General features: G+C 40.1%; 1 protein-coding gene across 3 annotated transcripts; it reads left to right on the top strand.

Moving 5' to 3' along the window:
• Window positions 1-708: 708 nt before the first annotated feature.
• On the top strand, window positions 709-23,812 carry LOC106080377 (F-box only protein 11). 3 transcript variants are annotated; one of them, XM_013241751.2, is made up of 8 exons: window positions 709-917; window positions 1,692-2,088; window positions 2,184-2,573; window positions 16,335-18,031; window positions 18,110-18,290; window positions 18,355-18,695; window positions 18,769-19,502; window positions 22,427-23,812. In XM_013241751.2, the coding sequence occupies exons 2-8, from the start codon at window positions 1,995-1,997 to the stop codon at window positions 22,554-22,556; spliced, it is 3,567 nt and encodes a 1,188-aa protein (XP_013097205.2). In that variant the 5' UTR covers window positions 709-917; window positions 1,692-1,994; the 3' UTR covers window positions 22,557-23,812. The 3 variants fall into 3 exon arrangements, with proteins under 3 accessions (XP_013097205.2, XP_013097203.2, XP_013097199.2); XM_013241749.2 differs by having other exon boundaries at window positions 709-974; XM_013241745.2 differs by lacking the exon at window positions 709-917 and having other exon boundaries at window positions 1,104-2,088.
• Window positions 23,813-27,817: the final 4,005 nt, after the last annotated feature.

The raw sequence follows: 27,817 nt of genomic DNA, 5'->3' as shown, positions 1-27,817 counted from the left end.
AAAATGAAATATCGGCAGTGCCATAGATATTTTGCCAGCTATACTTTACGCCCGTACAATATGAACGTTCCTTTGAAATGGTACAGAGTTCAGTGAGCTATATATTAGCGACATGAGGCTGCGTCAGTATAAATTTCGTTCAATTAATAGCAAATGTAATTGAATGCTCACTAACTGTGAACAAGTCAACTCTACTTCAATTTTGTTGTGTGTTAGTGTTTGATTTTTGTTTGTGTTCTGGCGAAGAATAAGGTCGGTCGTAATAGTTTAATAAACATTTTCGCTGCGAATGAAGCCACTACTAGGCTTGCGAACAAATGCTATAGAAATGATCTGAGCTCTATGAGAAAAATAGTAGCGACATGTCGCTGCGTCAATACAAATTTCGCTTCAATATATTGCAAATGTAATTAATTGCTCACGAACTGGGTCACAAGCAACTCTGTTCCATAGTAGTTGCATTTGTTGGATGTCGTTAAATAACTTTTGTTTGTGTGATATCGTCCAATAGAATGACGCATATATCGCAATTAATAAAGAGACAATTTACGCGCCATGAATGAACATAGTACTAGGCTAATACTTTGTACAGACGTAGACGCTTTATGTCGTAATTTGGGACGCTCCACTGACTAGCAGGTGGTGTCCTCAATCATATGCCTGTAGCAACAAGAAGAAGATCATTGTCGAGTAGTCAGTAATCAAACAATGAAGTAATTTGTGTGTGTGCAAGGAAAACGAGAATAATTGGTTAATAATAAATAATGCAATAAAATGATATAAAACTAATCGAGTTGGATATAAAAACTATCAAAATCGAAAGAAAAGTATCTGGAACCTATTTTTGACAATATCAATTGTGAAAATAAATGTATTCGTTGTTAATTTTCGACACCATCGGTCATAAGTTAAACAAAGTAATGTAATTCCAACAAAAGAAAAACGAGTGTGAAGTGGAAAGACTTGAATGTGTGGTACGGTCATCATCATTTTTCGTGTATATTCTTAAAACTTCGAATGGTCGGGTTGCATATGTTATCTATACATCAATGTGTGTCTAAAATAAAATTGAAGTAGCTTTATAACGTATGTGTAGGTGTGGAAATTTGATTGCTTAAAATAAATATAAATATATAACATTTGCATGAAAAAATTGTGACAAAGGCTAATAATAATCCCGGAATGATTACTCCTTCCTGTGTTGCCGAATAACCCAAAACATTCGTTGTTGATGTGGTAACTCTGATGGGATAAACAGAACAAACTAGGATCAATGAATGTCAAGGGCGGTATGCGGAGATCGCATGTGCAATCCGTTGTGTCATCTTAATTTTTAAGCAGACAATTACTTAATGTGATTGGTCTATTCAAACATACATTGAAATTTTCTTTTAAAGTCCTTTTAATCACTATCATCCCACAAATTACATTCTGACAACAAATAATTTTTCTTAATTTTAAAAAGTTGGCAACTCTGCAAAACGAAAATGGCGTTCCCGTCGTTCCTTTTGTTATCCGTGCAGCTGGGAAGTGTAGTAAATGTGAAGTACTTGTATATGTGTGTGTGTGCTGTTCAAATGCACTGAAAAGTTATGTTCTCTCTTCCTTATCCCTTCGGTTGATAAGTGGAGCCCAAAATTCGATTTGAAAGATTTCATCGTTTTAATAAGATATATCGGCTTCGTTTACAGCATTCTTTTTTATTAGCCTAATTATTATGATAAAGACGGCTATGGTGAAATGAAATATGAACAAAATGAATGAATAAAAAATCCCAGACTTCCCATACAAAGCAGTGTGTGTAGTGGTTCTACTGCTTCTGCCGTGTGTCGCTGTTCTGTTTGTTGTGTGAAGGGTTGAACTTCGCGGATTTGTTGTGTATATGGTGAAGAAAGATATTTTACTGTGAAAACCACAAATTTAGAATAAGGTGTAAATCATAACGGCACATTCTGTTGCATTTAGATTTTAGTCAACAACACAAGTTGGTGAAAATGCCTAGTGCATCATTTACCTCGTCGCGCTCTTATGTGCGGCGCTCCAAACGAAAGGGTGCCAATCGCATAGCTCTGCCCAATCGTCCGGTTGGTAAGTATAAATGTTGAAGAGTGATTTCTTTTATGTGCCACCATTTATATTGCCAACATTTTATAACACTTTATTTTCTTTACGTACAATCGTAGGAAATATCATGGATCCCATGCTACAAAATGCATCGTCTCAAATAATACAAAACCATTCGGCCATCAATAGCACCTCCACATCGTCGACCACAGGTTCATGTCCACCAACAACCGCAAGTACATCGAATGCAGCAGGTCTGTCGTCTTTAAAACAAAGTTTAGGTGGAACAGCTGGATCATCCGCTGGTGATATGTATGATAGTTCAGGACCATCTTGCTCAAAGTCTAGCCAAGGACACAACTCTTCGACAAATATGGGCTTAAATCAATTGGGCAGTGGTGCAAATACTGGTGGTAACAATTCGGGTCAGGTGTCATTGTTCAATTCACTATCAGAATATGTGGGAATGCATATAAATGACTCTGATGCAGGCACATCGAGTAGTGGTGGTAAGTATTTTTTTTTTTTAAGAAATTTAGTGTTTTTCTATGATATAGATGCGTAGCGTTAAAGAGAAGTAGCTCACAAAAAACCTAATATTTCTATGTGAAACCTTGAGACCTCTTTGGGTTGTTCATATTAAAATGACTCAAAATCAAATCAATTTCTTAGTACTGGAAAAACTTATCTTAACAACAATGCATGACTAACTAATGGGAAAAAAATTTTATATACCTATATTATTTTATGTCAGGAAGATTTTTTCGGACTTGCCGGCCTGAAATACCTTCAAGTTCTCGGCAAGTAACACTCTAACCAGTGAAGTGTTGGTAACTGAAGCTTAAACTCAATATTAGCCCCACAATTGCTTGACCATATTTAGCCTACGTCTAAAACTAAAATCTCATGCTTCACCAGATATTATAAGCGAAAGTTTAACCGTCATGAGCATAGACAAAACGGAATGGATTATAGTCAGGCCCAATCCGCTTAGTCCTGAGATTTTTTTATATTCCAGATCGTTGCATTATTTTAAAACGAAATTGCTGTACATGATAGTCAAATTGCCTATAATGTATTATTGTAGTTTTAGTAATGGTTTAGTAGTTGTTGTCGATGTCGTAGCAGTGTCTTATACACTGAGGCGGCAGTCCTTGTCGATGACGAACTCCATCGGGTCAATCCAGTACGTACAACCGGCTGCTATGGGATTGAATAGTTTATGTGTTTGAATACCTATAACTGTCAACGTCGTTATACAGCTCGTGCTTCATACGACGGCGATATTCTCCATGACCGCAGGTTTATACACATCTTAAACTCCATTTACTGCAAGACCCACCTTAACTTACTCTCTCTCTCTCTCGACTTTTTCAAGTGTGACGGTTTTTGGTTTCGATGGCCGAACCATAAAATCGTTGTCTTTGGCATAGGCGAGCAGACTCGACTTGAGGTCTGAAGCCGAATTTCGAATATATTTTGTATGCGATGGAAAGAAACTGTAGTTGGCGCATACTGTCTTGTCTCCACTCTTATGAACGGGATTTATTATGTTGAAGTTCCAGTTTAAAATATTTCAGCTGAAAACCCATCGGCTCCTGCTGCCTTGCTGTTTTTTGCCTGTCGGATTACTTCTACCCTGACTTCATTCATACATTTACCGTCATAAAGGTGGTATATATTATGGTATGGTTGCTTCGCCACTATCCGTTATGGTACAATTTTTTTGTTGTTGTTTTTGGAGTAGGATTTTCCTTTACCGTAGGAAACGGTTTGATATTTAATACTTTGTCATCGTCAATCGTCATTCGCTCATTCTAACATTGGAATATCCACTCATATGCATTGTATGTGGAATCGTAACTGAAGTTCACATACTGATGGTAATGGCCATTGGTTGCTTAAAGACGTCAGTTTCTCGCCTTGTTATATCAAATATCAAAAGCACCGATACTCTTCAATCCAATCCGCTGATTGTCCACGACTTTAGTTGCAGTTACTCTATATATTTATGGACCATTATATTGTTGTCGCAGTGTGTTTTACACTGAGGCGGCAGGCCTTGCCAATGAAGAACACCATCGGGTCAATCCGGTACGTAGAACCGGCTGCCATGGGATTGAGGACCATTATATTATCCACAAACTGTGGATGCGCCCGGTAACTCTCAGCTAAACTTCGCATCACAACGGTGCTCAAAGTTCTAAACCAGTGTGGTGCTCAAAGTCATCCCGTGCCACAGATCGATCCTTCGGCTAAAGTACTTGACATGAAATTAGTAATGATTTATATAGGACTAATTTTTTGCTAATTTTTTGTGAAACGCATATTGGCTGTATACATACCTAATTTTAATTAGTTTTCACTATTTTCCAAAAAAGTGAAGGGCTAAAATTTTGTATATTGATCCCCAAAAGTCATTACCGGATTAAAATTATAAAAAGCTTTAAACTTAAGTAAATATCAAAATATGGAAATGAAATGTAAAGTATTCGGGAGAAGAGCATTTGGGGTATGTGTCTGGGGGTTGTCCCAACCCCCATCAAACACGTAGACCTTAGCTATGGCTAAGGTGTTGATTTAAAGGTATATGGTAGTAAAATACGAATATGATATCTTTGATTAGGGTCATGTGTTTGGAGGACCCGCCCACCTTCACACTGTCCCAAGGCGAACAAGTAGATCTTCTCCGGCAATATGGGAATCAAATGAAATGTAAGCAAATGGCTGAGGTAAATCCTCTAATCCAAATTCCCTAAACTGACATTAAGACTAAAATGGATGGAAGTAGTGTTAGTTTAGTGTTAAGTATCTGACTGGTAGCTCCGCCCACCAAAAGACATCGTGGGACTCCAATGAAATGGTTTTAGGAATGTAACTGCAGCCTTTGAAAGAATCGAAAGAGAGTCAGTGAAAATGGGTCTGGCAGTAAATGGAGATAAGACGAAATGGATAATTTCAACTCCCAAAAAGCCTTGCACAACCGAGCAGATAAAGAAAATGGAGAAAGTTGGGAATCACAACTTTGAGACAGTCAGTAACTTTATCTACCTCGGCACCGCCGTAACCGAAACGAATGACACCAGTCTTGAGATTAAGCGACGAATAATACTGGCAAACAGATGCTACTTTGGACTAAGTGAGCAGTTTAGAAACAAGGCCACCTCCCGACAGACGAAGATTACACTATACAAGACACTGATACTACCCGTGCTGTTATATGGTTCTGAAGCATGGGTACTTGTGAAAGCAGATGAGGCAGTGGTTGGAGTATTTGAGAGAAAGATTCTTCGTAAAATATATGGACCAGTTTGCGTTAACGGAGAATATAGGCGACGTATAAACCACGAGCTGTATCAGCTGTATGATGACGATAGCATAGTTACACGCATCAAAATACAACGGCTGCGTTGGCTAGGTCATATTGTTAGAATGGATGAAGAAGCTCCAGCAAAAAAGTCTTTTGAAGGCAAACACGGTGGTACACACAAACCGGGAAGACCAAAAGCCCGAAAGATCAAATTGTGGGAGACACCTCGAAACTTGGTGTCAGAGATTTTAGAATGAGCGCAGAAGGTCGAGGCGCTTGGAACGCTATTCTACGTTCGGCTAGTGGAACAAATATTCTGTCATACCCAATTAAAGTAAGTTCATATTAAATGCAAAATTAAGTTCAACTTCCTATGGTAAGGGACTACTTTCAAAAACTTACTGTACTTTTACTTTAATTGGCCATTACGGAAAATTCATTCCTTTAGTCGAATGTATAATAGAATTCCAAACGCCTCGATCTTTTGAGCTTCTCCAATCTCTGACACACAGCTTCAAGATGTCTCTCTCCACTTGGTCACTCCTTCTGAGTTTTTGTTGTTGTTGTAACCACATTTTCATGTGGAGGTGGCGATCATCGTCAAGTTCCTGTAGGTGAGTTTTCCACTATCAGCAACCTGTGATCGCGCCGGTAGCTCGCAGCTAAACCTCTCGTGACAGCAATGAACACCACACAGAGTGGTGCTCACAGACACCAACCTATGAGGTGCTCACAGCTATCCCATGTCGGGGGAGGCGAGTTTTGGTCTTCTCCTTTTGCGTGTTCTAATATGGTCGTTTTCAAAAAACTACTGTGCTAGAGCTTCTCCATTCATTCGGACAACATGACCAAGCCAACGCAACCTTTGTATTTTGATGCGTTTAACGATGCTATTCTCGTCACAAAGATCGTGATTCATGCTGTGCCTATGTTCGCCATTAACGCAATTGGTCCATATATATTACGAAGGATTTTTCTCTCAAACACTCCAAGTACCGCCTCATCTGCATTGGCAAGTACCCATGCATCGGTGCCATACAACAGCACGAATAGTATCAGTGTCTTGTATAGTATAATTTTCGTCCGTCGGCAGGTGGCTTTGATCCTCAACTGCCTGCTCAATCCAAAGTAGCATATGTTACCCAATAGGTCTGATCGCATTCTTTTCTAGTAAAAATTAGGTTTTCATAAAACTTCTTTTCGATGCTATAAATTTCTGCTGGCAAAATAAGCCTCCAGTAGAAATTTGCAAGCACAGAATTACAACAACACCAGATTTAAAAAAAAAAAAAATCTGCTCGATCTCGATCTCTGACAAATAAAGAACGCGAACGACTTCCAGTAACAATTTATGGAAATTTGCACAAATTTTTGAGAACGCACATAATATTATCGAACACACATTATATTATCCTTCGTTTTTTTTAAAAAAATTGTGTCATTTGTTTCGATGGTTCCCAACTTTCTCTTTATACACAGAACAAAATAAAAATCCGTTTTAATTACGAAATGAATTGATCCAATTAATTTTTTATTTGAACTGCTTCAATCAAGAAAATGATATTAACAATCAACGTTTTTGAAAAAGCAATTGAAAAAAATGTTCAATCAAAAAAATTGCATATTCAATCAAAATGATGATTGAAATTTCTTATGTTTTCACTCCGATCAATTTAAAAAAAGCTGCGGCGGTTTTCGAAAAAATGTTATTACTATAGACCTGTCGAAATATGGACCGTATGGGTCGTTTAAATATCCTTCACATTATATTTTTCATAAAATTTATATTATTAATAGCATTTAATTGAATTAACTTAAGCACCATACTTAAAAATTGTTTTAGATTCGATTAAAAACCGATTGATTCAATTAGTTTTTAATTGAAAATAACAAAATTTTCAATCATGACTGTGATTGAAAAACATTTCAGATTAAATTAAAAAATTAATTGAATCAATTAATTTTTCAATCACGACTGTAATTGAAAAAAAAATTATATTAAAAAAAATAATATGAATAATAATAAAAAATGATTGAATCAACTAATTTTTTAATTGAAAATGATTTTATTTTTTGTGATTTTTTTCGGATTTACAGTTCATAATGGAAGTTAATATCATCCACCTAGTCTTATATCCATTTAATACCAAACTCAATTTCGTTGATTCTCTTTCGATACTTTCAAAGGTTGTAATTGCTTCTTCCGGTGACTGATCCATAGTATCGATGTCGGCTAGGCTAGTAGCATATGCTCTCTTATGAGTAGTGTGCTATGCTTATTCACACCTGCTTCTCGTATAATCTTCTCCAGCATGTACTGAACGGTTCGGAGAGATTATTTCATATTTTAACTGAGTGGCGTGTATCAGCAAGTGTGATCCTGTAAAGTCGCGTCAGTTTTACAAGAATACAATAAATCTGACATGGCTTGAAATACCTTTGAACTTATTAGGCTGTCGAAGGCGGCTTTACAGTCAACAAGTTATAGTCCAATTCGGGGCTCAAGAAGCAAAATCGGGAGATCGGTTTATATGGGAGCTGTGTCAAGCTATATATCGATTCAGACCATATTACACACGTATGTTGAAGGCAATGGGAGAAGCTGTTGTACAATATCTGTGCCAAATCAGATGAGAATTGAGCTCTCTAGAGGCTCAAGAACTCAAGATCCCAGATCGGTTTATATGGCAGCTATATGAGGGTATGAACCGATTTGGACCATACTTCGCATAAATGTTGGAAGTAAAACCAAAACACCACGTGCAAAATTACAGCCAAATCGGATAGGAATTGCGCCTTCTAAAAGATCAAGAAGTCAAGACCCAAGATCGGTTTATATAGCAGTTATATCAGGGTATGAACCGATTTGGACCATACTTCGCATAAATGTTGGAAGTGAAACCAAAACACCACGTGCAAAATTTCAATCAAATTGGACGAGAATTGCGCCCTCTATAGGCTCAAGAAGTCAAGACCCAAGATTGGTTTATTTGGCAGCAATATCAGGTTATGGACCGATTTGGACCGCCCTTCGCAAAGTTGTTGGAAGTGATATCAAAACACTATGTGCAAAATTTTAGTCAAATCGGATAAGAATTCCACCTTCTAAAAGCTCAAGAAGTCAAGACCCAAGATCGGTTTATATGGCAGCTATACCAGGTTATGGACCGATTTGAACCATACTTAGCATAGTAGTTAGAAGTGATATCAAAACAATATGTGCAAAATTTCAGTCAAATCGGACGAGAGTTGCGCCCTCTAGAGGCTCAAGAAGTCAAGACCCAAGATTGGTTTATGTGGCAGCTATATCAAAACATGGACCGATTTGGCCTATTTACCGAACTCATCGGAACCGAACTACACCAATAAGAAGTATTTGTGCAAAATTTCAAGCGGGTATATCTACTCCTTCAAAAGTTAGCGTGCTTTCGACAGACAGACGGACGGACATGGCTAGTTCGACCTAAAATGTCACGACGATCAAGAATATATACTCTATGGGATCTTAGACGCATATTTCGAGGTGTTACAAACAGAATGACGAAATTAGTATTCCCCCATCCTATGGCGGAGGGTATAAAAATGGTAGGTGTCGACCCGGGTTTTGGCGCAGTGGAAATATCTGGTGTATATTGGATTGACCAGGTCTAAAGCCACAATGATAGGGCACAATTATTTCGTTGACTTTAATCTTTCACACATTACGCTCGATAGTACCTTGTATGCGAGCAAAAAAAAAAACAAAAACACTTCGACCTAAACACTTGTTGCGTTTAGAGGCTGGGTGCCCTATACACTTAGCCATTAATTGGGAGTCAGATTTGTATTTACTTTTACCTTTTATTGGGCTCACCACACTTTCTTGGTTGGTGAGTTTGTTCTGTTTGGAGGGTGCTATGCCGAAGTGATGGCCCTTCAAACTCGTAGTCCCTAAAATGGATTTCAGATTCCAGTTTTTCTCCCAATTACCTTTGATTTGAGCCAAATACTCAATACAGTCATGGATAAAGGATAGGGTAAGTAGAAACCAGTTTATTTATTTTAAAGAATTTTATTAACTTAAAATGTTTATTGTTGTAGCAGTGTTGTACACTGAGGAGATAGCCCTTGCCAATAAAGGGCTTCAAAAAATCGGACAAAGTGTGTTAGACTTTGCTCATATGATAAATGCACAAAAAGCGATGAACAAAAAATAGTGTCAAATTACTATAGGTGTGTACTGTAGGCAAAAATTTGTGAAAATTTGCATAAATTGTAACTGGAAGTCGTTCGCGTACTTAATTTGCCAGTAGAAGAGTGCGTTAGAGCGAGCAATATTTTTGGACGTTTTTTCCCAGTTGTTTAATAAACCAGCTCAAATAAATAGCAAAATAGAGTAAAAGCTGTTTTTACTCTCCTCCAAATTTTTCGTATTCTACTCTCAAATACCATTCGTTGAGTCCCCTCTTGTCCCGTTCGCATTTGGTGCATAATTTTGGTGTGGTGCGACCCGCCTGGGAATTGGTCCCAAACTTTTATATAAGTTTCGTGTTCCACCTTACTTTACTTTAATTGGCTATGACAGAATATTTGTTCCACTAGCCGAACGTAGAATAGCGTTCCAAGAGCCTCGATCTTCTGCGCTCATTCTAAAATCTCTGACACCAAGTTTCGAGGTGTCTCCCACAACTTGATCTTTCCATCGGGCTTTTGGTCTTCCCGGTTTGCGTGTACCTTCAAAAGACTTTGCCTTCAAAAGACTTCTTTGCTGGAGCTTCTTCATCCATTCTAACAATATGACCTAGCCAATGCAGCTGTTCCATTTTGATGCGTGTAACTATGCATCAAAATGCAACTCGTGGTTCATACGTCGCCTATATTCTCCGTTAACGCAAACTGGTCCATATATTTTACGAAGAATCTTTCTCTCAAATACTCCAAGCACTGCCTCATCTGCTTTAGAGATCACACGAGAGGCTGTCTCCTTGTCTGAAACCTCGTTTGGTATTAAATGGTTCGGAGAGATTCTTTCCTATTCTTACGGAGGAACGCGTATCAGCAAGTGTCATCCTGCAGAGTCTTATTAATTTTGCAGGGATACCAAACTCAGACATGGCTTGAAATACCTTTGAACGTAAAGGAGTATCGAAGTCGGCTTTGTAGTCAACAAAGAGGTGGTAGGTGTTGATTTGTCCTTCTCGGGTCTTTTCCAGGATTTGGCACAGTGTGAATATCTGGTCTAGGGTGGATTTACCTGGTCTAAAGCCGCATTGATAGGGCCCAATTATCTCATTGACTTTAGGTTTTAATCTTTCACACAGTACGCTCGAGAGTATTTTGTATGCGATGGGGAGAAGACTTATACCTCTGTAGTTGGCACATTCCGTCTTGTCTCCTTTCTTGTGTACGGGACATAATATGCTGTTGTTGCAATCATCGGGTATGCGTTCTTCTAGCCAGATTGCGCAGATAAGCTGATGCATACGCCTTATCAGCGTGTCGCCTCCGGTCTTAAATAGTTCAGCGTGTAACCCGTCGGCTCCTGCTGCCTTGTTGTTCTTTAGTCGGGTTACTGCTACTTGGACCTCATTCTGACTAGGAGGTAAGCATTCTATGCCATCATCATTGATTGGTTTTGCGGTATCCTCTTCGCCGCCAACATCGGACACTAGCAGTTGGGTAAAATGTTCTGTCCATATCCTCGGCATGTTGTCTGTGTCAGTTAACAGATTTCCTTCTTTGTCTCTGCAGGAGGATGTGCCTGCACCAAAGCCATCGGTTTGGCGTTTAATTCTTTGGTAGAATTTCCGGACTTCATTCTGACTCCTGTACATCTCAATTCGCTCGCACTCACGTCTTTCCATTTGCTTTTTCTTTCTGCGGAATAGACTTTTCTCCACTCTCCTTTTCTCCCGATACCTCTCCTTCATCTGGCGCGTTGCTACTAATTGCAGGGTTGCTCTATATGCCGCATTCTTGGCTTCAGTAGCATCTCGACACTCTTGGTCGTACCATGGGTTTTTTGGAGGAGGCTTCCGGTACCCAAGTACGGATTTCGCGGCATTTTCCATGGAGTGGGCAATAGTTTGCCACTGCGCCATTATACCATCGGAACAAGGAGTGCTTTCATCAAGCAGTTGGGTCAGTCAGAGTGGAGTATGCCGCTGCCATTTGTTGTGTCTGCAGCTTTTCAATGTCCATCTTCCGTGCAGTGTCAGATCGTACTTTCCTCGTGTTCCACCTTTCATTTGAATTCCATATTGTACCGATCGGCCTACATGTCCGTTTGGGGTTGATTTTTGTGGTGGGCGGCCCTCCTGATACTTGACCCCATATCTTTATATAAGTTTCGTATTCTATTTCCAATTACCTTTCATTTGTGGGTACCACATTGCCCCAAACGGTAAACAAGTCGTTTTCGGTTCAGTCGTTTTTGAGTCTATTGGGAGCAAACAAACAAACAAACAAAGCTAACACTTTCATTTTTTAAATATGACCCCACTTTTTACCCATACGAATTTACAGGACTTCATTTTTTTAGTTTATGATATGCAAACAATTTGATAAGTATATCCTAGACATACAATCAGGTTTTTGGGAGGGTTTTGCGAATAGGCGGCAATCCAAAAATTTGGCCCTGAAATATCATATTCGTGCTCCGCTCTCAAATGCCTTTTATTTGAGCCTTATATTGCCATGATTATTAAAAAAGTTCTGTTTGGGAGTGGGGCGGACCCCCACTTGGTCCCGAAATTAACTATCAATTTCTAAGCTGTTATTGCAAACCAAATTTAGTTTAAGCATGTATTCTATTGTATTTTCTCTACGGGACCATTCTGCTGAAAAAAAAATGTTTATACCACCATAGGATGGGAGTTTACTAACTTCGTCATTCCGTTTGTAGGTTAGGTTATGTTGAAAAGATGGTGCAGATATCAATCCCATGGCAATATTGACATACACCTAAGCCAGTAATTGGTTTATTGCGCGCTCTATATATTGGGTTGCCCAAAAAGTAATTGCGGATTTTTTAAAAGAAAGTAAATGCATTTTTAATAAAAATTAGAATGAACTTTAATCAAATATACTTTTTTTACACTTTTTTTTCTAAAGCAAGCTAAAATTAACAGCTGATAACTGACAGAAGAAAGAATGCAATTACAGAGTCACAAGCTGTGAAAAAATTTGTTAACGCCGACTATATGAAAAATTCGCAATTACTTTTTGGGCAACCCAATACAAACAAAAAGTAACCTCGATAAAGAAAATCTAAGTTAGGAATTCCGTGTTACCTATTTATTTATTTATATCCATGCCACTCCCCTAAGATGGTTATTGTCGGGTATAGTGTCCCCACCTAAGTGCCGGTATCTGTTAGACGTGAAAGCCGGGCAATGACAAAGGAAATGCTCCAACGTCTCATCATCTTCTCCGCATGCCCTACACATGCTATCACTTGCCGCACAATTTTACATAAGTGAGCTCGTAGTCCTATGGGTCCCATCATGATGCCAATAGCTATACTGACCTCCTTCTTACTTCCTTCCACTTCTTGTCACGATCTGGATCCCCCATAGTATTTTGAATGCGCGTTCGTCGACCACGCCCTTAACACGTCCACTCGAAAGGCTTCGGGTTAACCAAGTTTATTGGGGGCAGTCCCCTGACCTTTACCGCCAAATCATCTGTCCTTTCATTCCCCCTTACTCCGTTATGTCCCGGCTACCAAATGATGCGGATTTTGTCATCCTCAAAGAAGGCGCTAATCTTCTTACACTGCAAGACTGTTCGTGACCTTACCGTCCTGATTGTTATTTCTCTTATGGCAATTTTACTGTCCGTAAAGATGTTCACACTCGAAGCCCTTGCGTCAGCACCACACCACGTTACGCATTCCGTGATCGGCCGGATCTCCGCCTGCTGGATCATATTATGGTCACGCAGTCTAAAACAGATCTCAGTCCCTGGGTTCTCAATGTAGACCCCCATGCCCACTCTGTGCTCTAGCTTTGATCAATTCATGTAACATGATCTTCAAGATGGCAAAACTAGGGTTCCGTCAATCCAAGACTACCGCTGGCAGCAGTGCCTCGCACTCGACCTCAAGGTTCTTCTCAGGTATCCGATCGGAAACCTCTTGCCTTCCTAACAGGTAGCCTCGATTATACCGCGATGGTATGAGCTGCTCTCATTCTCAATCCATTCTCCCATCGCCTTAAGTTTCATATCTGCAGTGGCTGCCTCATACTTAATCTGTATGTCAATGGGTCGGATATCTAGAAAAGTCTCCAGTGTCCTAGTGGGCGTGGTCCTCATCGCTCCGCCTATGCCAAGACAACATGTTCTTTGAACTTTTTGTATGGTCCTTATGTAGCTCTTTTTCTCCTTAGCAGCCCAACAAACAACTGAGGCGTAAGTAAGTATTGGTCTAATCACGCTCCTATAGAGCCAGTTGACTATCCTCGGATTCAGGCCCCATTTCAAGCCTACTCAGCACTCTTCTGAATGTGACACTTCCAATTCAGTTTCCTGTCCAAGAACGTTCCTAAGTATTTGACCTTGTCAGATATCAAAATCGTCTTATTGAGGGAAGATTTCGTTAAATTGGCCCACCGTGGTCTTCCTCATGAACAGGCATATTTCAATCTTCTCTGGGTTAACATTGAGACCTCTGGGTCTAGCCCAGTCATATGCCATATGCAAGACCCTTTCGGCCCTTCTACAAAGCTGATTCGGATCCTTACCCCTTAGATGTTTTATAACATCGTCTGCATAGCAGACGGGCTCAAATTTCTTCTCAGTCAGCATCCGTAATTGGTCATTTATGGTGGTCACCCATAGAAGTGGTGATAAAATGCCCCCCTATTGTGTGCCTTGTGCCACTTTCTCTCTTATATTTATGCCATGGAACACACAATTTATCCACCTGCTCTTTAGCTTATGGTGTATCCAGTCTCTAAGACCGTGTCCACCCGGTACTGGTCTAAGGACCAGTGGCGGTATCCATTGTCCCCTCGATGGCAATGGATACCGCCAGGGTGTACGTTTTGGCATCGGAGTATTCTTCTATATTATGCACCACCTGAGCAGTCTTCACCGACCTTCCCTTGACATAGCTGATGTCTCTAAGACCGGATCCACCCGGTACTGGTCTAAGGATTGGAGCAGTCTGTCGGAACGCACATTGTTAAAAGCCCCCTCGATGGCAATGGATACCGCCAGGGAGTACGTTTTGGCATCGAAGGATTCTTCTATTTTATGCACAACCTCGTGCAGGGCAGTCTTCACCGACCTTTCCTTGACATAGGCATGCTGTTTGTATTTGAGCAGTTCGCTGGATATCCTACTCTTTATCATGGTGTTTACAATAAGTTCCATGGTTTTGAGTAGAACGGACGTAAGGTTTATATATCTATAGGACTTTGGTGTCGCATAAATTGCCTTGCCGGGCTTGGGTATAAACACCACCCTTGCCTCCTGCCAGGCTTTCGGAGTATAGGCAAGGCCTAGGCACGCTGTGAAAATAGTTGCCAGATAAGGCTCCAGATAGTCTGCCCCTTTCTGTAGTAATGCCGGAAATATTTCATCATTCCGTTTGTAACATCTCGAACTATTGTTCCAAGGCCCCTGTACCTAAATTCTTGATCGTCGTTACATTTTATGTCGACTAAACCATGTCCGCTCGTTCGTCTGTCGACATCACGGAAACGAGTAAAGCTACCCGCTCGAAGTTTTCCAAAAATACTTCTTATTATTACTTGTCTTCTGGGTCGGTAGGGATTGTAAATGGGTCCATGTTTAGATATAGGTCCCATAAAAACCGATCTCCCGATTGTTCTTTATGATCCTCTAGAGTACGCAATTTTTATCTGATTTGGATGAAATTGTGCACGACGATCTCCCTCATGACCACCAACATCCTAATCGGTCCATAACCTGATGTAGCTCCCATATAAACCGTTCTCCCTATTGTACTTTTTGATCCTCTAGAGGGTGCAATTTTTTTCCAATTTGGCTAAAATTTTGCACGACAATCTTATGATTCCCAACATTCCATCCAATACAATATCTTTTAAACACTATGTTATCGGCCTACATGTCCGTTTGGGGGTTATTTTTGGGATGCGGCGTTTCAAGTCCCAGGGGTGATGTATTCGTCGTCTCATTACCTTTCTTATTCTTCATCCAATTACCTTTCATTTGATACCCATATTGCCCCACTAGGTAAACATGCCATTTGGGCGGTTTTTGGGCGTGGGCGGCCCCCCGACAAGCGAAGGTCGAATTGTTATATCATGTTCGTACTCTTCTTTTAAATACCTTTCATATGATATCCATATTGTCCCAATCGGTAAACATGTCCGTTTGAGTGGGGTTTGGGGTAGGGCGTCCCCCCGGGTTATTTGACCCCAAATTTCTATACTAATTTTGTGTTTTTGGATTACCATAAGGTGGCATACAACATTTCACTTAAATCGATTCACCCATCTCCTAGTCTGGAGTTTTTGAGAATTGTGGTTGGGAGAAGGGTCCGCCCTCTTCGCGGATATCACAAAATGAAGTACCATATTTTCACTGGCAAGCTAAACTTTACCATCTGTGACATCGGTTCAGCCGTTTTTGAGTCTATTCGGAACAAATTATTATTTTTATGGGTTTTTTTTTGATTTCTTGGTCCAGCTGAAACCAATAGGCTTTGATTTTCTTCTATTTAGAATAGAAAATAAAACCCCTTTTTAAAAGGTTAAGGCTAAATGGTGGTGTGCTATAAATGCATTGAGCAGGGTACGGAGATCGTGATTTCGTGTTGACCATCATCACCGCCAAAAAGATTTCATGCTTAGGTCAGCTACGAAGTCGTGATGCCGTAGCCTATGGGAGGCATAGACCAGTAATGTTTAAGTACTCTTTTTTTCCTTCAAATCGTTTGTTTCCTTATGTGTGTTGTAGTTAAAATTAATTTTGTATTCTTTTTTGGCAGGGTTTTTATCCGGGATTGCAGCAGCAACTTCAACATCCACATCTGCGGCATCAACATCATCATCGTCGTCAACATCAAACGCATGCGTTCATCAATCACCCTACGATCTTCGTAGTAAACTACCCACAAGCAGTAGTCAAGATCAATGGCCCACATCTGCAGTATTGCCATCATCTAGCACTAACAATGTAACTGCGACCAGCAATACCTCCCCTACGCCGTCTTGCTCACATGCAACACATAGCCATAGCACATCCATGACAGGAGTTATAGTGGGTCCCTCGTCTTCATCATCATCAACGTCTTCTGGCTCAAATTTGATGAACACCAGCAGTGCGACTGCTACAAGCACTTCCAATCAGTCATCCGCCGCTGTTATTCACGCACCCTCAACAAATGCGTCGTTCCCGGTGAACAATGCCCACGCAACAGGAGCTCCTCTCACACACCCGCCAACTGTACACAGTTCCATACCACAACAGCATTGTAGTGCTCTGCCCATAGGCGGATCAGATGCAAATAGTTTCATGTTACCAGCCCGCAAAAGGTCTCGGCGCTTATACACGGTAAATGTGGATACGGCCCTATTGTCCCCGCCCAGTTTAGGAGGAGGAGGTGGCAACAGCTTTGTGGGACCTTCTGCTGCACAGTATTTACAGTATGAACTGCCCGATGAGGTGCTGCTGGCAATTTTCTCTTATCTATTGGAGCAAGATTTGTGCCGTTTGGCACAAGTGTGCAAGCGTTTCAATACTATTGCCAACGACACTGAACTATGGAAACGTTTATATCAGTCGGTCTTCGAATATGATCTCCCGCTGTTCAATCCGGAAATTTGCAAATTTGTCTTTGAGAAACCAGAAGAGTCGGAGTATCCAAACGCATGGAAAGAGAGTTTTCGCCAACTATACCGAGGTGTCCATGTGCGCCCAGGTTATCAAAATAAGAAATATTCTGGTCGTAGCATAGTCTTTTTCGATACCATACAAGCTGCCCTTGACTATCCGGAGGAAAGAGCGGCCGTAGTGGGCGGGGCATCGACCTTAGCGGCAGCCATAAATGCGGGTCTCTCAAATCCAACAGCTGGTGGGGCGAGTGTTAATGCACTGGCCAATATGTATGAGGACAATGTGCCACCCCTAGATCATCCGGGTCCTTTGATATTCCTACATGCTGGTCATTATAAAGGGGAATATCTTTTCATTGATTCGGATGTGGCTTTAATTGGTGCAGCCGCCGGCAATGTGGCCGAAGCGGTGGTGCTTGAGCGAGAAGCAGGTTCCACGGTCATGTTTGTGGAAGGAGCCAAATACGCTTATGTGGGTTATTTAACATTGAAATTCTCTCCTGATGTCACATCGACGGTTTCCCATCACAAACACTATTGTCTTGACATTGGAGAGAATTGTTCGCCCACGGTTGATAATTGCATCATACGCAGTTCGTCTGTTGTGGGGGCAGCTGTATGCGTGGGCGGAGTTAATGCCAATCCAATTATAAGAAACTGTGACATTAGCGATTGTGAAAATGTGGGATTGTATGTCACCGATTATGCCCAAGGCACATACGAGCACAACGAAATCAGTCGCAATGCCCTTGCTGGAATATGGGTAAAGAATTATGCCTCTCCAATAATGAGGGAGAATCACATACACCATGGACGTGATGTGGGTATTTTTACATTCGAAAATGGAATGGTGAGAAACTCGGAATAAATTTTCTTGGACATGATTTGGAAATTTTGATACATATATGATTTGTTTCTTTTACTGCAGGGCTATTTTGAAAAGAACGATATTCACAACAATAGAATAGCGGGATTTGAGGTGAAGGCAGGTGCCAATCCAACAGTGGTCAAATGTGAGATTCATCATGGCCAAACCGGTGGTATTTACGTGCACGAGAATGGCTTGGGTCAGTTCATAGAGAATCGTATACATTCAAACAATTTTGCAGGTGGGTTTGGGATCCGAAACTTTTTTGGTGTTTATGTCATTATATTTCGATTTCTTTTCTAAAGGTGTTTGGATAACTTCGAACAGCAATCCCACAATAAGGAAAAATGAAATCTACAATGGTCATCAGGGAGGCGTTTATATATTCGGCGAAGGTCGTGGTCTGATTGAGCACAATAATATTTATGGCAATGCCTTGGCTGGCATACAAATACGCACAAACAGTGATCCCATAGTACGGCACAACAAAATTCACCACGGCCAACATGGTGGGATTTATGTGCACGAAAAAGGTCAGGGTTTAATCGAAGAGAATGAGGTGTATTCAAATACATTGGCTGGTGTATGGATAACTACGGGTAGTACTCCTGTTTTAAGGCGGAATCGAATACATTCCGGCAAACAAGTAAGACCATTTATCATATAATACCTACTCAGTTTGTTTTTTCATGTTTTCCATATTTTATTGCTCTTCCTAGGTTGGTGTTTATTTCTATGACAATGGCCATGGAAAACTGGAAGACAATGATATTTTCAATCATTTGTATTCGGGCGTTCAAATACGTACCGGCAGCAATCCCGTGATAAGAGGCAATAAAATCTGGGGTGGCCAAAATGGCGGAGTACTCGTCTACAATGGTGGCTTGGGCCTTTTGGAGCAGAATGAAATTTTCGATAATGCCATGGCTGGTGTTTGGATTAAGACTGATTCGAATCCCACATTGAAACGCAATAAAATCTATGATGGTCGCGACGGTGGCATTTGTATATTCAATGGCGGCAAAGGCATACTCGAAGAGAATGACATTTTCCGTAACACCCAAGCGGGTGTTTTAATATCTACACAATCCCATCCCATATTGCGGCGTAATCGTATCTACGATGGACAAGCAGCCGGCGTAGAGATTACCAATAATGCAACTGCCACTCTGGAATATAATCAAATATTTAAGAACAAATTTGGTGGCCTCTGTTTGGCCAGCGGTGTTCAACCCATAACGAGAGGTAATCAAATTTTTAACAACGAAGATGAGGTGGAAAAGGCCGTGTCGGGTGGCCAATGCCTCTACAAAATAAGCAGCTATACTTCATTTCCTATGCACGATTTCTATCGGTGTCAAACGTGCAATACCACAGATCGCAATGCCATTTGTGTGAATTGCATTAAAAATTGTCATGCAGGGCATGATGTGGAGTTTATAAGACATGATCGGTAAGTAAAAAAGAAAAAAAATTATTTTGTACATTCAAAAGTGTGCGTTTTTCGATAAATAACTTAAAAATCACAAACTTCCGATAAATTATAAGCCTTGTCAATTGGCCATTATCCGTTAATTGCATTAGTTTAATGTTTTTTTTTCAAATTCTTATCCTTATCCCAAAAAGTCAAATCTAATCCTTGTAATGAGCCATGCAACTTTTTCTAAACATCTTCTTTCTACAAAAAAAAAAATAAAAATAGTTTTCAATCACGAAATTAATTGATCCAATCAATTTTTTAATTGAAACTACTTTAATCACGAAAACGCAGTTTTTGAAAAAGGTGATCAAAAAAAGTCTATTAAAAATCACGAAATTAATTGATTGAAACTACTTTAATCACGAAAACGCAGTTTTTGAAAAAGGTGATCGATAGAAAAGTCTATTACAAATCAGGAAATTAATTGATTCATTAATTTTTTAATTGAAACTGCTTCAACAATCACAAAAATGCAAAGTTTTTGAAAAAGGTGATTCAAAAAAAATTTTTAATTTTTTTTAATTAATTTTTTAATTGTAATTGAAAAAAAAAATATTGAAAATTTCAATCAATTTATTAATTGACCCAATTAATGTGATGAAATTTTCGAAATATCCAATTAATCGGATGGTTGTCCAATGATGACAATTTTGGGAGGTGATCCGATTCCAATGAAATGGCGCTACTTGATAGGAGACGTCATTTACTAGACCAATAGATGCAATAGAGATGTCTGGTGAGTTGGTGCAATCATGGTGCGAATTCATTTAACTTGCATAACGTGGGCCTATCAATCTGCTCTGTTGTTGTTGCAGTGCGTTATATTCTATCTTTCGTCTGTTTGGATTTACCGAATATCCTGATCCTGGAACTCTGCGATTTAGGGTGGGGTGTGTTTAAAGAGATCTGTGTCTGAGTCGAGTGGGTCTTACTGGGCAGTGTGTGTTGGTGGTCCAGGGTCACAATCGGGATACACATCCTGCACGACGCCATCAATCCTTGCCTTGTGAGAGTTGGGATGCGTCGAGAGGGATCAGGATGGAGTAGGATTGACTAGACAGTTTAACAGGTGGGTTGTGTCGTATGGTCCCATGTTATAATCGGCACACACATCCAACACGGTGGCATTAGTCCTCTGTTGGAGTAAAGGCAGATACATCTGAGAAATTTTGTTAGAACTACTCTGGTTTGCCCGGGGAAGGTCAATGTCTTCTCCTAGGACCACATTCAACCGGTAGCTATTCACCTCATCTGCTACGGTGCCTGCATGAATGTTGTCCAACTCCACATGGTATGCCGCTTGATCTAGAGGTTCTCTCTTGTAGAGCTGAACCTCTCGCTGATCATGAACATCCACCTTGAGGCTTCTGGGCGGTGGATAGCTATCCAGAAGATGATGATTTGGATGCTCCTTGCGATAACAGCCAAGAAGGTATTGCTTAGACAGCATTTAGTTATATCTTCACATGGGTAGTATCTTTGTTTTCTGATGAAGGTCAGTTCACTGAAGCCTTCTTCTGATTGATAAACGTTCGGCGCTCTTAGGTTATAAAATTGGGTGGTTGATCGAAGGTGAGGATTATGGGAAGATGATCTGATTCCAAAGAAATGGCGGCTTGCCACGATACGTCACTTAGAAGACCAGGTGCAATGAAAATTTCTGGCGAGCAATTGCACCTCCTCGTTATCCTAGTGGGGGCTTCCTCATTCACGGTGCAAAATGTGGAGCCTTTAATCTGCTCTGTCAAAGCTATGCCCGCTGTCGTTACATAGAGGAGAATACCATGAAGTGTGATGCGCACTTCATGGCCCAGGCGATTATGGCCAAACAGTAGTAAAATTGGCCATTAATTGAGACACAACTACCAACCGGCGGTATGTACACGTTGTATAACTCCATCTCAGCAGTACCGGACCTGACTTTTGTCTCCATACATTCCATGAAGGGATCACTAGCGCCAGGCTCAGTCGATACTACACGGAATGGTGTATCACGAAGGTCAATCTCTCACCTCCATTCCTTGAGCGATCCTTACGTATCACATTGTATCCGTGACAATTGTGTAAGCTGCAGGGTTAGTCTGCTTTGTCTCCTGTATCGCTGCGACCAATATGTTCTTTCGACTCATAAATCTACAGTCTCGTCGATCTTGCCTCGGAGACCGTTGCAATTCTATTGCAATAAAGAATCCCGGCACGGACCAGAAGCGTGCGGAGAAGGCACTCCGGGGTGTGCCTCTCCCATAAAGAAAAGAAGGACGAACACGTACATTGCGTCAATCCGGTGGGTACAACAGGCTGCCATGGGAATAGCTGTGAGCACTATACAGCCTGGAACTTTGTGGTCCAATCTGTGTGGTGTTCATCGCTGTCACGAGAAGCTTAGCTGCAAGCTACAGGGTGTGTCTAGAGGTTGCAGATAGTAGAATGCTCCATACGGAGCTGCAACAGCAGTCGCGGACAATCAACGGTATTGGGCGGAGAGTCTCAGTGGGAGGCCTGACGGCACCAGCTCTTGCATAAATACTGAGTGCCCATGATGCTCGATATGACAAGGCGGGTTATTGGTACCTTTAAATAACCAATGGCCACACTGTTGCCACGGCGATCGGTCCTTTGCTTGCCGGTCCTGTGAATTCCGATGGCCGTCAATGTATGTGTTCGTGGCTCTCTGGTCGTTACCATGGGGAGAATGCCATAAAGCCTGGTGAGATTAAAGTCACCCAGTACCAAGCGATTATAGGCTTTAAATCCATACAGACATAATCGGTTCCCCAATTTTGTCTTTATATAATCCAATCCATTTTATAATATAATATTTATGTATGCATGTATATTTACTATATTAATATAGCAAATTAATTTAATTTTAAATTTTTTGCATTGTTTTCTTGCAGTTTCTTCTGTGATTGTGGTGCCGGCACCTTATCGAATCAGTGTCAATTGCAGGGTGAGCCTACACAAGATACCGATACTCTGTATGATTCAGCGGCGCCCATGGAGTCTCATACACTAATGGTAAATTAACTAGAACTTTAAACACTTGGCGATTTGCAGTCTACATTTTCATCCCAAACCTCGGCGCATGAAAGGCACAATAGACGAAATTGGCTACAGTTCAAGCAATTATGTATTTCGTAAGACTATCATCTCGTCTATTCCCATAATCGTAGAAATCGGCAAACAAAACAAAAACAAAAGCGAAAGCAAAAGAAAACAAGTTACTTCGAGTTATTATTGTTGCTATATATATTTTATACATACATGTACATAAATATGCATATATGTATGTATGTTGCACAATGTGCTATGCATTGGCAATGATAACAAGTGAACGATAAAGGACGGTGATGGTCGATCTACAATACATATGCAAATGCATTCAACAAGCAGCAGGCACACTATAAGAATAGTCTTTTAAGAGTATCCTCTTATGTATCTTCTTCCTTTATTAGAAATAGTTGCGCATATACAAACAAAATAGCTTATTTTACATTTTAAGTTGAATGTAGTACTTATGGGAAAGTTACTGATTAGTTTGCTACTATAACAACAACAACAACAACTACTACGTAATACAACATAAAACTATATGCAAAGTTTCATAATGATAAAAAAAAGAAAATGAATTTCTCTCGAATTTAGAAAGATTAAAAAAAAAACAAAAAAATCAGTATTTACCCTCTCTATATAACCCTACACACACACACACGCCCACACCCCCCCCACACACACACACCCCATAAATCATCGTATTACACACACCCACAAATATACCCATAGATGCAAGCGAGCCATTTATGTCAGTTTCAAATGTATAAGAATTGCTTTAAGTTTTTCCACCCGTCTTTAATGTATGGTGAATTCGAGTCGTTTGACGACTAGCATGTCGTCACATTCACAGTTCAACATTGTTGCAGAAAGAAAAGGCACTATCACGAAAAACATACATTGTACATATACATACATACACATACATATATAGATATATATTTTACAAAAATTCATTCTAAGCATAAAGTTACTTTAAATAATAATAATATTTTATAGAATCTCTTTACTCTCTTGTGTGCAATTTAGATTTCCACATTTTATTGTAATGTATAGTTCCACATTTATGTAGACATAGCTATGTATTTAGAACCATCCCCCCGCCTGCCTACTACTACTCAATTTGAAAAAAAAGAAGAGAAAAGTGTGTGGCTTTGGGCGAATTATGCTGCAATGTTTTGTAAAAATAAGCAACAAGTGAAAGAATATAAGACACCAAAATCCCAGTGAAATGTTTTCTCTTAATTCTTCTGATGTTGTCGGTGCTGCCTTTGGCCGGAAGGTGGGTGGACAGACCGGCATTGGAAGATAAGAAATTACATTGTTATTATAGTAACTCGTTTTGTATTAACCACATAATTATAGTTCAGTGTTTCGAAATGCTTTTTGTTGTATGCTCTCTAATGTAAAAAATTACGAAAAGGAGTAGAGTAGAGCCTCTTGGAACTGACATTATTAACTGGAAATCATCGAAACAAAAGGAAACAAAATTTGATTAATTTGTAATTAAAAAATAACAATATCCTATGATTAAGTAATTTTTATTATTCGCTTAGCAGCGCAAATCAAGCACCCAAATACCATAAGCCATCACCCGCCACCCACCACTATTCTCATCCAATAGAAAAAGGTTTATGTGTTTTTTTTTCATTGAAAAAAATAGTCCTTAAAGCCTCCCAATCTGAGATCAATCCACAACAATACACCCTCATATCCAATCCAATCCAATTCCCCTCTCTACCCATCACCCGTCACTCCACTGCGCATACATACTTATGAAGTAATAAATGTTGTCACTATTATACCAATTATCAACGGCAGATGGCAGAAGCAAAAATGCATTGGTTCATTGTGTTGGCCGCTGTTGCACCATCACACTCACAGCTTTCAGCGTTATGAAAAGAAGGTTGCACATCAAAACAAAATCCAAACTTTTAACAAGAACAACAACAACAACAACAAATATAACTGCAACAAAATTAATTTGTGTCATTTTAGTTATTAAGGACCACATTTAAACATTTATATTAATAATAATTATAATAATGATAACAAACAACAAAAACAACAAACAAGAACAGCAACAACAACTACTATTACAACTACTATTATTACGATAACTATTAATACTAATAAAACATATGAATAAGAATTCTTAAAAAAAAGAAATAGATACATATGCCTTTTTTTTAAGCCGAGAGTTTTGTAGACACACCCACAGCGAAAGCCGGGCAATGACAGAGGAAATTCTCCAACGTCTCATCATCTTCCCTGCATGTCCTACACATGCTATCATTTGCCGCACCGATTTTACATGTGTGCCGTCATGATACCAATAGCTATACTGACCTCTTTTCAGTAATAGCCTCGTTTTCTCACGATCTGGATTCCTCCATAGGATTTTCGCCGTCCTAGCTACCTCTTCGCTATTCCACAGGGTTGCATGCGCATTCGTCACTCACGCCCTTAACTCGGACTGCATCGACTCGCTTCGGGTTAACCAAGTTATGGCCCGACACCCAAACGAAGCGGATTTTGCCATCCTCAGAGAAGACGTTAATCTCCTTACACTGCAAAACTGTTCGTGACTTTACACTCCTGGGTGTTATTGTCCTTATGGCAATTTTACTGTCAGTAAAAATGTTCACACTCAACGTCTTCGCCTGCAGGACCGTATTATGGTCAGGCTTCGTTGGATTTCCTACTCTTTATCGTGGTGCCCACAATACGTTGATTACGGTAATCAACAGTTGAGTTTCGCCCGACAAATTTTTCTCAATTGACTGACATGTTTTTCGAAAATTACCAAAAAAAAAACTAAACATTTCACAAAACCTGAGGTAAAAATACATCGCAAGTGTATCGGAGTTCTTAAAGTTTGCATTGTGGGGTAACCAAAAAGTAGAGCAACCTCCTTTTGGACATTTTTGTAAGAATATTGGGTGTAAAATGGGCCAAATCGATCCATGACTTATCCGATTGGAATCAAATTTTGCAGAAAGGCATCTCGAGTTTATTCCTTAAGAATCTAGAGTGCGCAACTCTTATCCGATATGGCTGCAATTTTACACGATGACTTCTATGACCTAGAATCGGTCATATGACCTATCACGCTTTTACTAGTTGTGAATTAAAAGTGCATTTTTAGTACAATAACTGTTTTAGTTGGAGGTAAAAAAAAAACAAATAAAAGCGTGCCAAGTTCAGCCGGACCGAATCTTATATACCCTCCACCATTGATCGCATTGGTCAAGATTTTTGCCTGGTATCTCGGCAAAGAAAGGATAATGGATAAGAGCTATATCAGGTTATGGATCGTTTCGGTTATATCAGGTTATGAAACGATTCAGACCGTATATGGCGCGTATGTTGGAGGTCATTGGAAAAGTCGTTGTGTAAAATTTCAGGCAAATCAGGGGCCGAATTGCCACATACGTGATCGATTGCCCTTTCAAATCGAATGAAATTTCCTCTCGTATTTAATGGATGCTATGTCACTTGTATATACATTTTTGTGTCAAAGTTTTTATAAATATTGATCGATTTAAACAATCGCGTTTCTAAATCTCAAAAATTCTCGTTCATAAACAGATACATAATTCACAATAGAGAGATGTCGAACGATTTTACTCGTTCACGTATGCGTTAGTTTGGCCCCAGATAAGAACTACGCCCTCTAGGGGCTGAAGGATTGCCATCGGGAGTTCGGTTTATATGGGAGTTATTTCAGGTGCCTAATTACGGTATCTGTGATGTAGTAATCTGTCCATTGTGAATTATATATTTCTTTATTAAACAATTTTTTTGATTTTTTTAAAGCGGATGTTTAAACCGAACATAATTTGTTAACAATTTGTTATTAAAATGTATAACGTGTATTTGTCATTAAAATGTACAATGTATATAAAATTTCATTCGATACGAAAGCGTACTCGATCACGGATGCGGCAACTAAGCCCCAGATTTTAGACCGATTCAGGCTTTTCTTAGAAAGTATTTCGGAAATCACACTAGAATTCACCGTGCAAAAATTCAGCCAAATCGGATAAGAATTATTCCCTCTAGAGGCTCGAGAAGTTTGAATAATATCGGAGCTATGTATATCAGGCTATGGGCCGATTCGGACCATACTAAAACATCTTTTGAAAGTCATAGAAGGTCATAGTACAAAATGTCAGCCAAATCGGATAAGAATGGGGATCTCTGGAAGCTCAAGAATTATAATCAGGAGATAGGTTTAAATGGGAGCTATATCAAAACATGAACGGATATGGCCCATTTAAAAGACCAACCGAGCTACACTAAAAGGAAGTGTTTGTGCAAAATTTCAAGCGTCTAGCTTTACTAGTTCGACAGTTGGCGTGCTTTCCACTGACGGACGGAAGGACTGACAGAATAAAAAAATGCCAAGGCATTGCTTTACTTTACGGACATGGCTAGATCATTATGTATGGCGATCAAGAATACAAATATACTATATGGGGTCTTGGACCAATATTTCGATGTGTTACTAAAAAATGAGGACCACGCCCACTAGGGCACTGGAGACTATTCTAGATATCCGCCCCATTGACATACAGATTAAGTGTGAGGCAACCACTACGGCTAAGAGACTTGAGCGATGAGAGAATGTATTGAGGATGGGAGCAGCTCATACCATCGCTGTATAATCGAGGCGACGATGGGAAACCTGGAAGGAAGGGAAGAGGTATCCGATCGGATAACTGAGATGAACCTTGAAGACGAGTGGGAGGCACTGCTGCAATCGGCACAGTCTTGGATTGACGGATTGCCATCTGGAAGATGATGTTACATGGCTGGATCAAATCTAGAGGACAGAGTGGGCTTGGGGGTTTACATTGAAAACCCAAGAACTGACATCTGTTTTAGACTGTCTGACCATAATACGCCCCTGCAGGCGGAGATCAGGGCGATCACGAAATGCGTGAAGTGGTGTGGTGCTAACGCGAGGACGTCGAGTGTGAACATTTTTACTGACAGTAAAATTGCCATAAGGGCAATAACAACCAGGACGGTAAGGTCACGAAGAGTCTTGCAGTATAAGAAGGAGATTAACGCCTTCTCTGAAGATGGCAAAATCTGCATCGTTGGGTGCCGGGCCATAACGGAGTAAGGGGAAATGAAAGGGAAGACGACTTGGCGATGTAAGCCAGAGGAGTGCCGTCATTAAACTTTGTTAACCCGAAGCCTTTCGGGTCGACGCAGGCCGAGTTAAG

The sequence above is a fragment of the Stomoxys calcitrans genome, chromosome 2, assembly GCF_963082655.1.
Source record: "Stomoxys calcitrans chromosome 2, idStoCalc2.1, whole genome shotgun sequence".
NCBI classification, from domain to species: domain Eukaryota; kingdom Metazoa; phylum Arthropoda; class Insecta; order Diptera; family Muscidae; genus Stomoxys; species Stomoxys calcitrans.
The sequence above is the reverse complement of the archived record's forward strand: the minus strand, read 5'-3'. Positions and strand labels throughout refer to the sequence as shown.

Coding starts and splice junctions, on each gene's coding strand:
- LOC106080377 (XM_013241751.2), top strand. CDS start 1,995: ATGCCTAGTGCATCATTTACCTCGTCGCGCTCTTATGTGCGGCGCTCC. Junction 2,089..2,183: donor TCTGCCCAATCGTCCGGTTG/GTAAGTATAAAT, acceptor GTACAATCGTAG/GAAATATCATGGATCCCATG. Junction 18,696..18,768: donor GAATACATTCCGGCAAACAA/GTAAGACCATTT, acceptor TGCTCTTCCTAG/GTTGGTGTTTATTTCTATGA.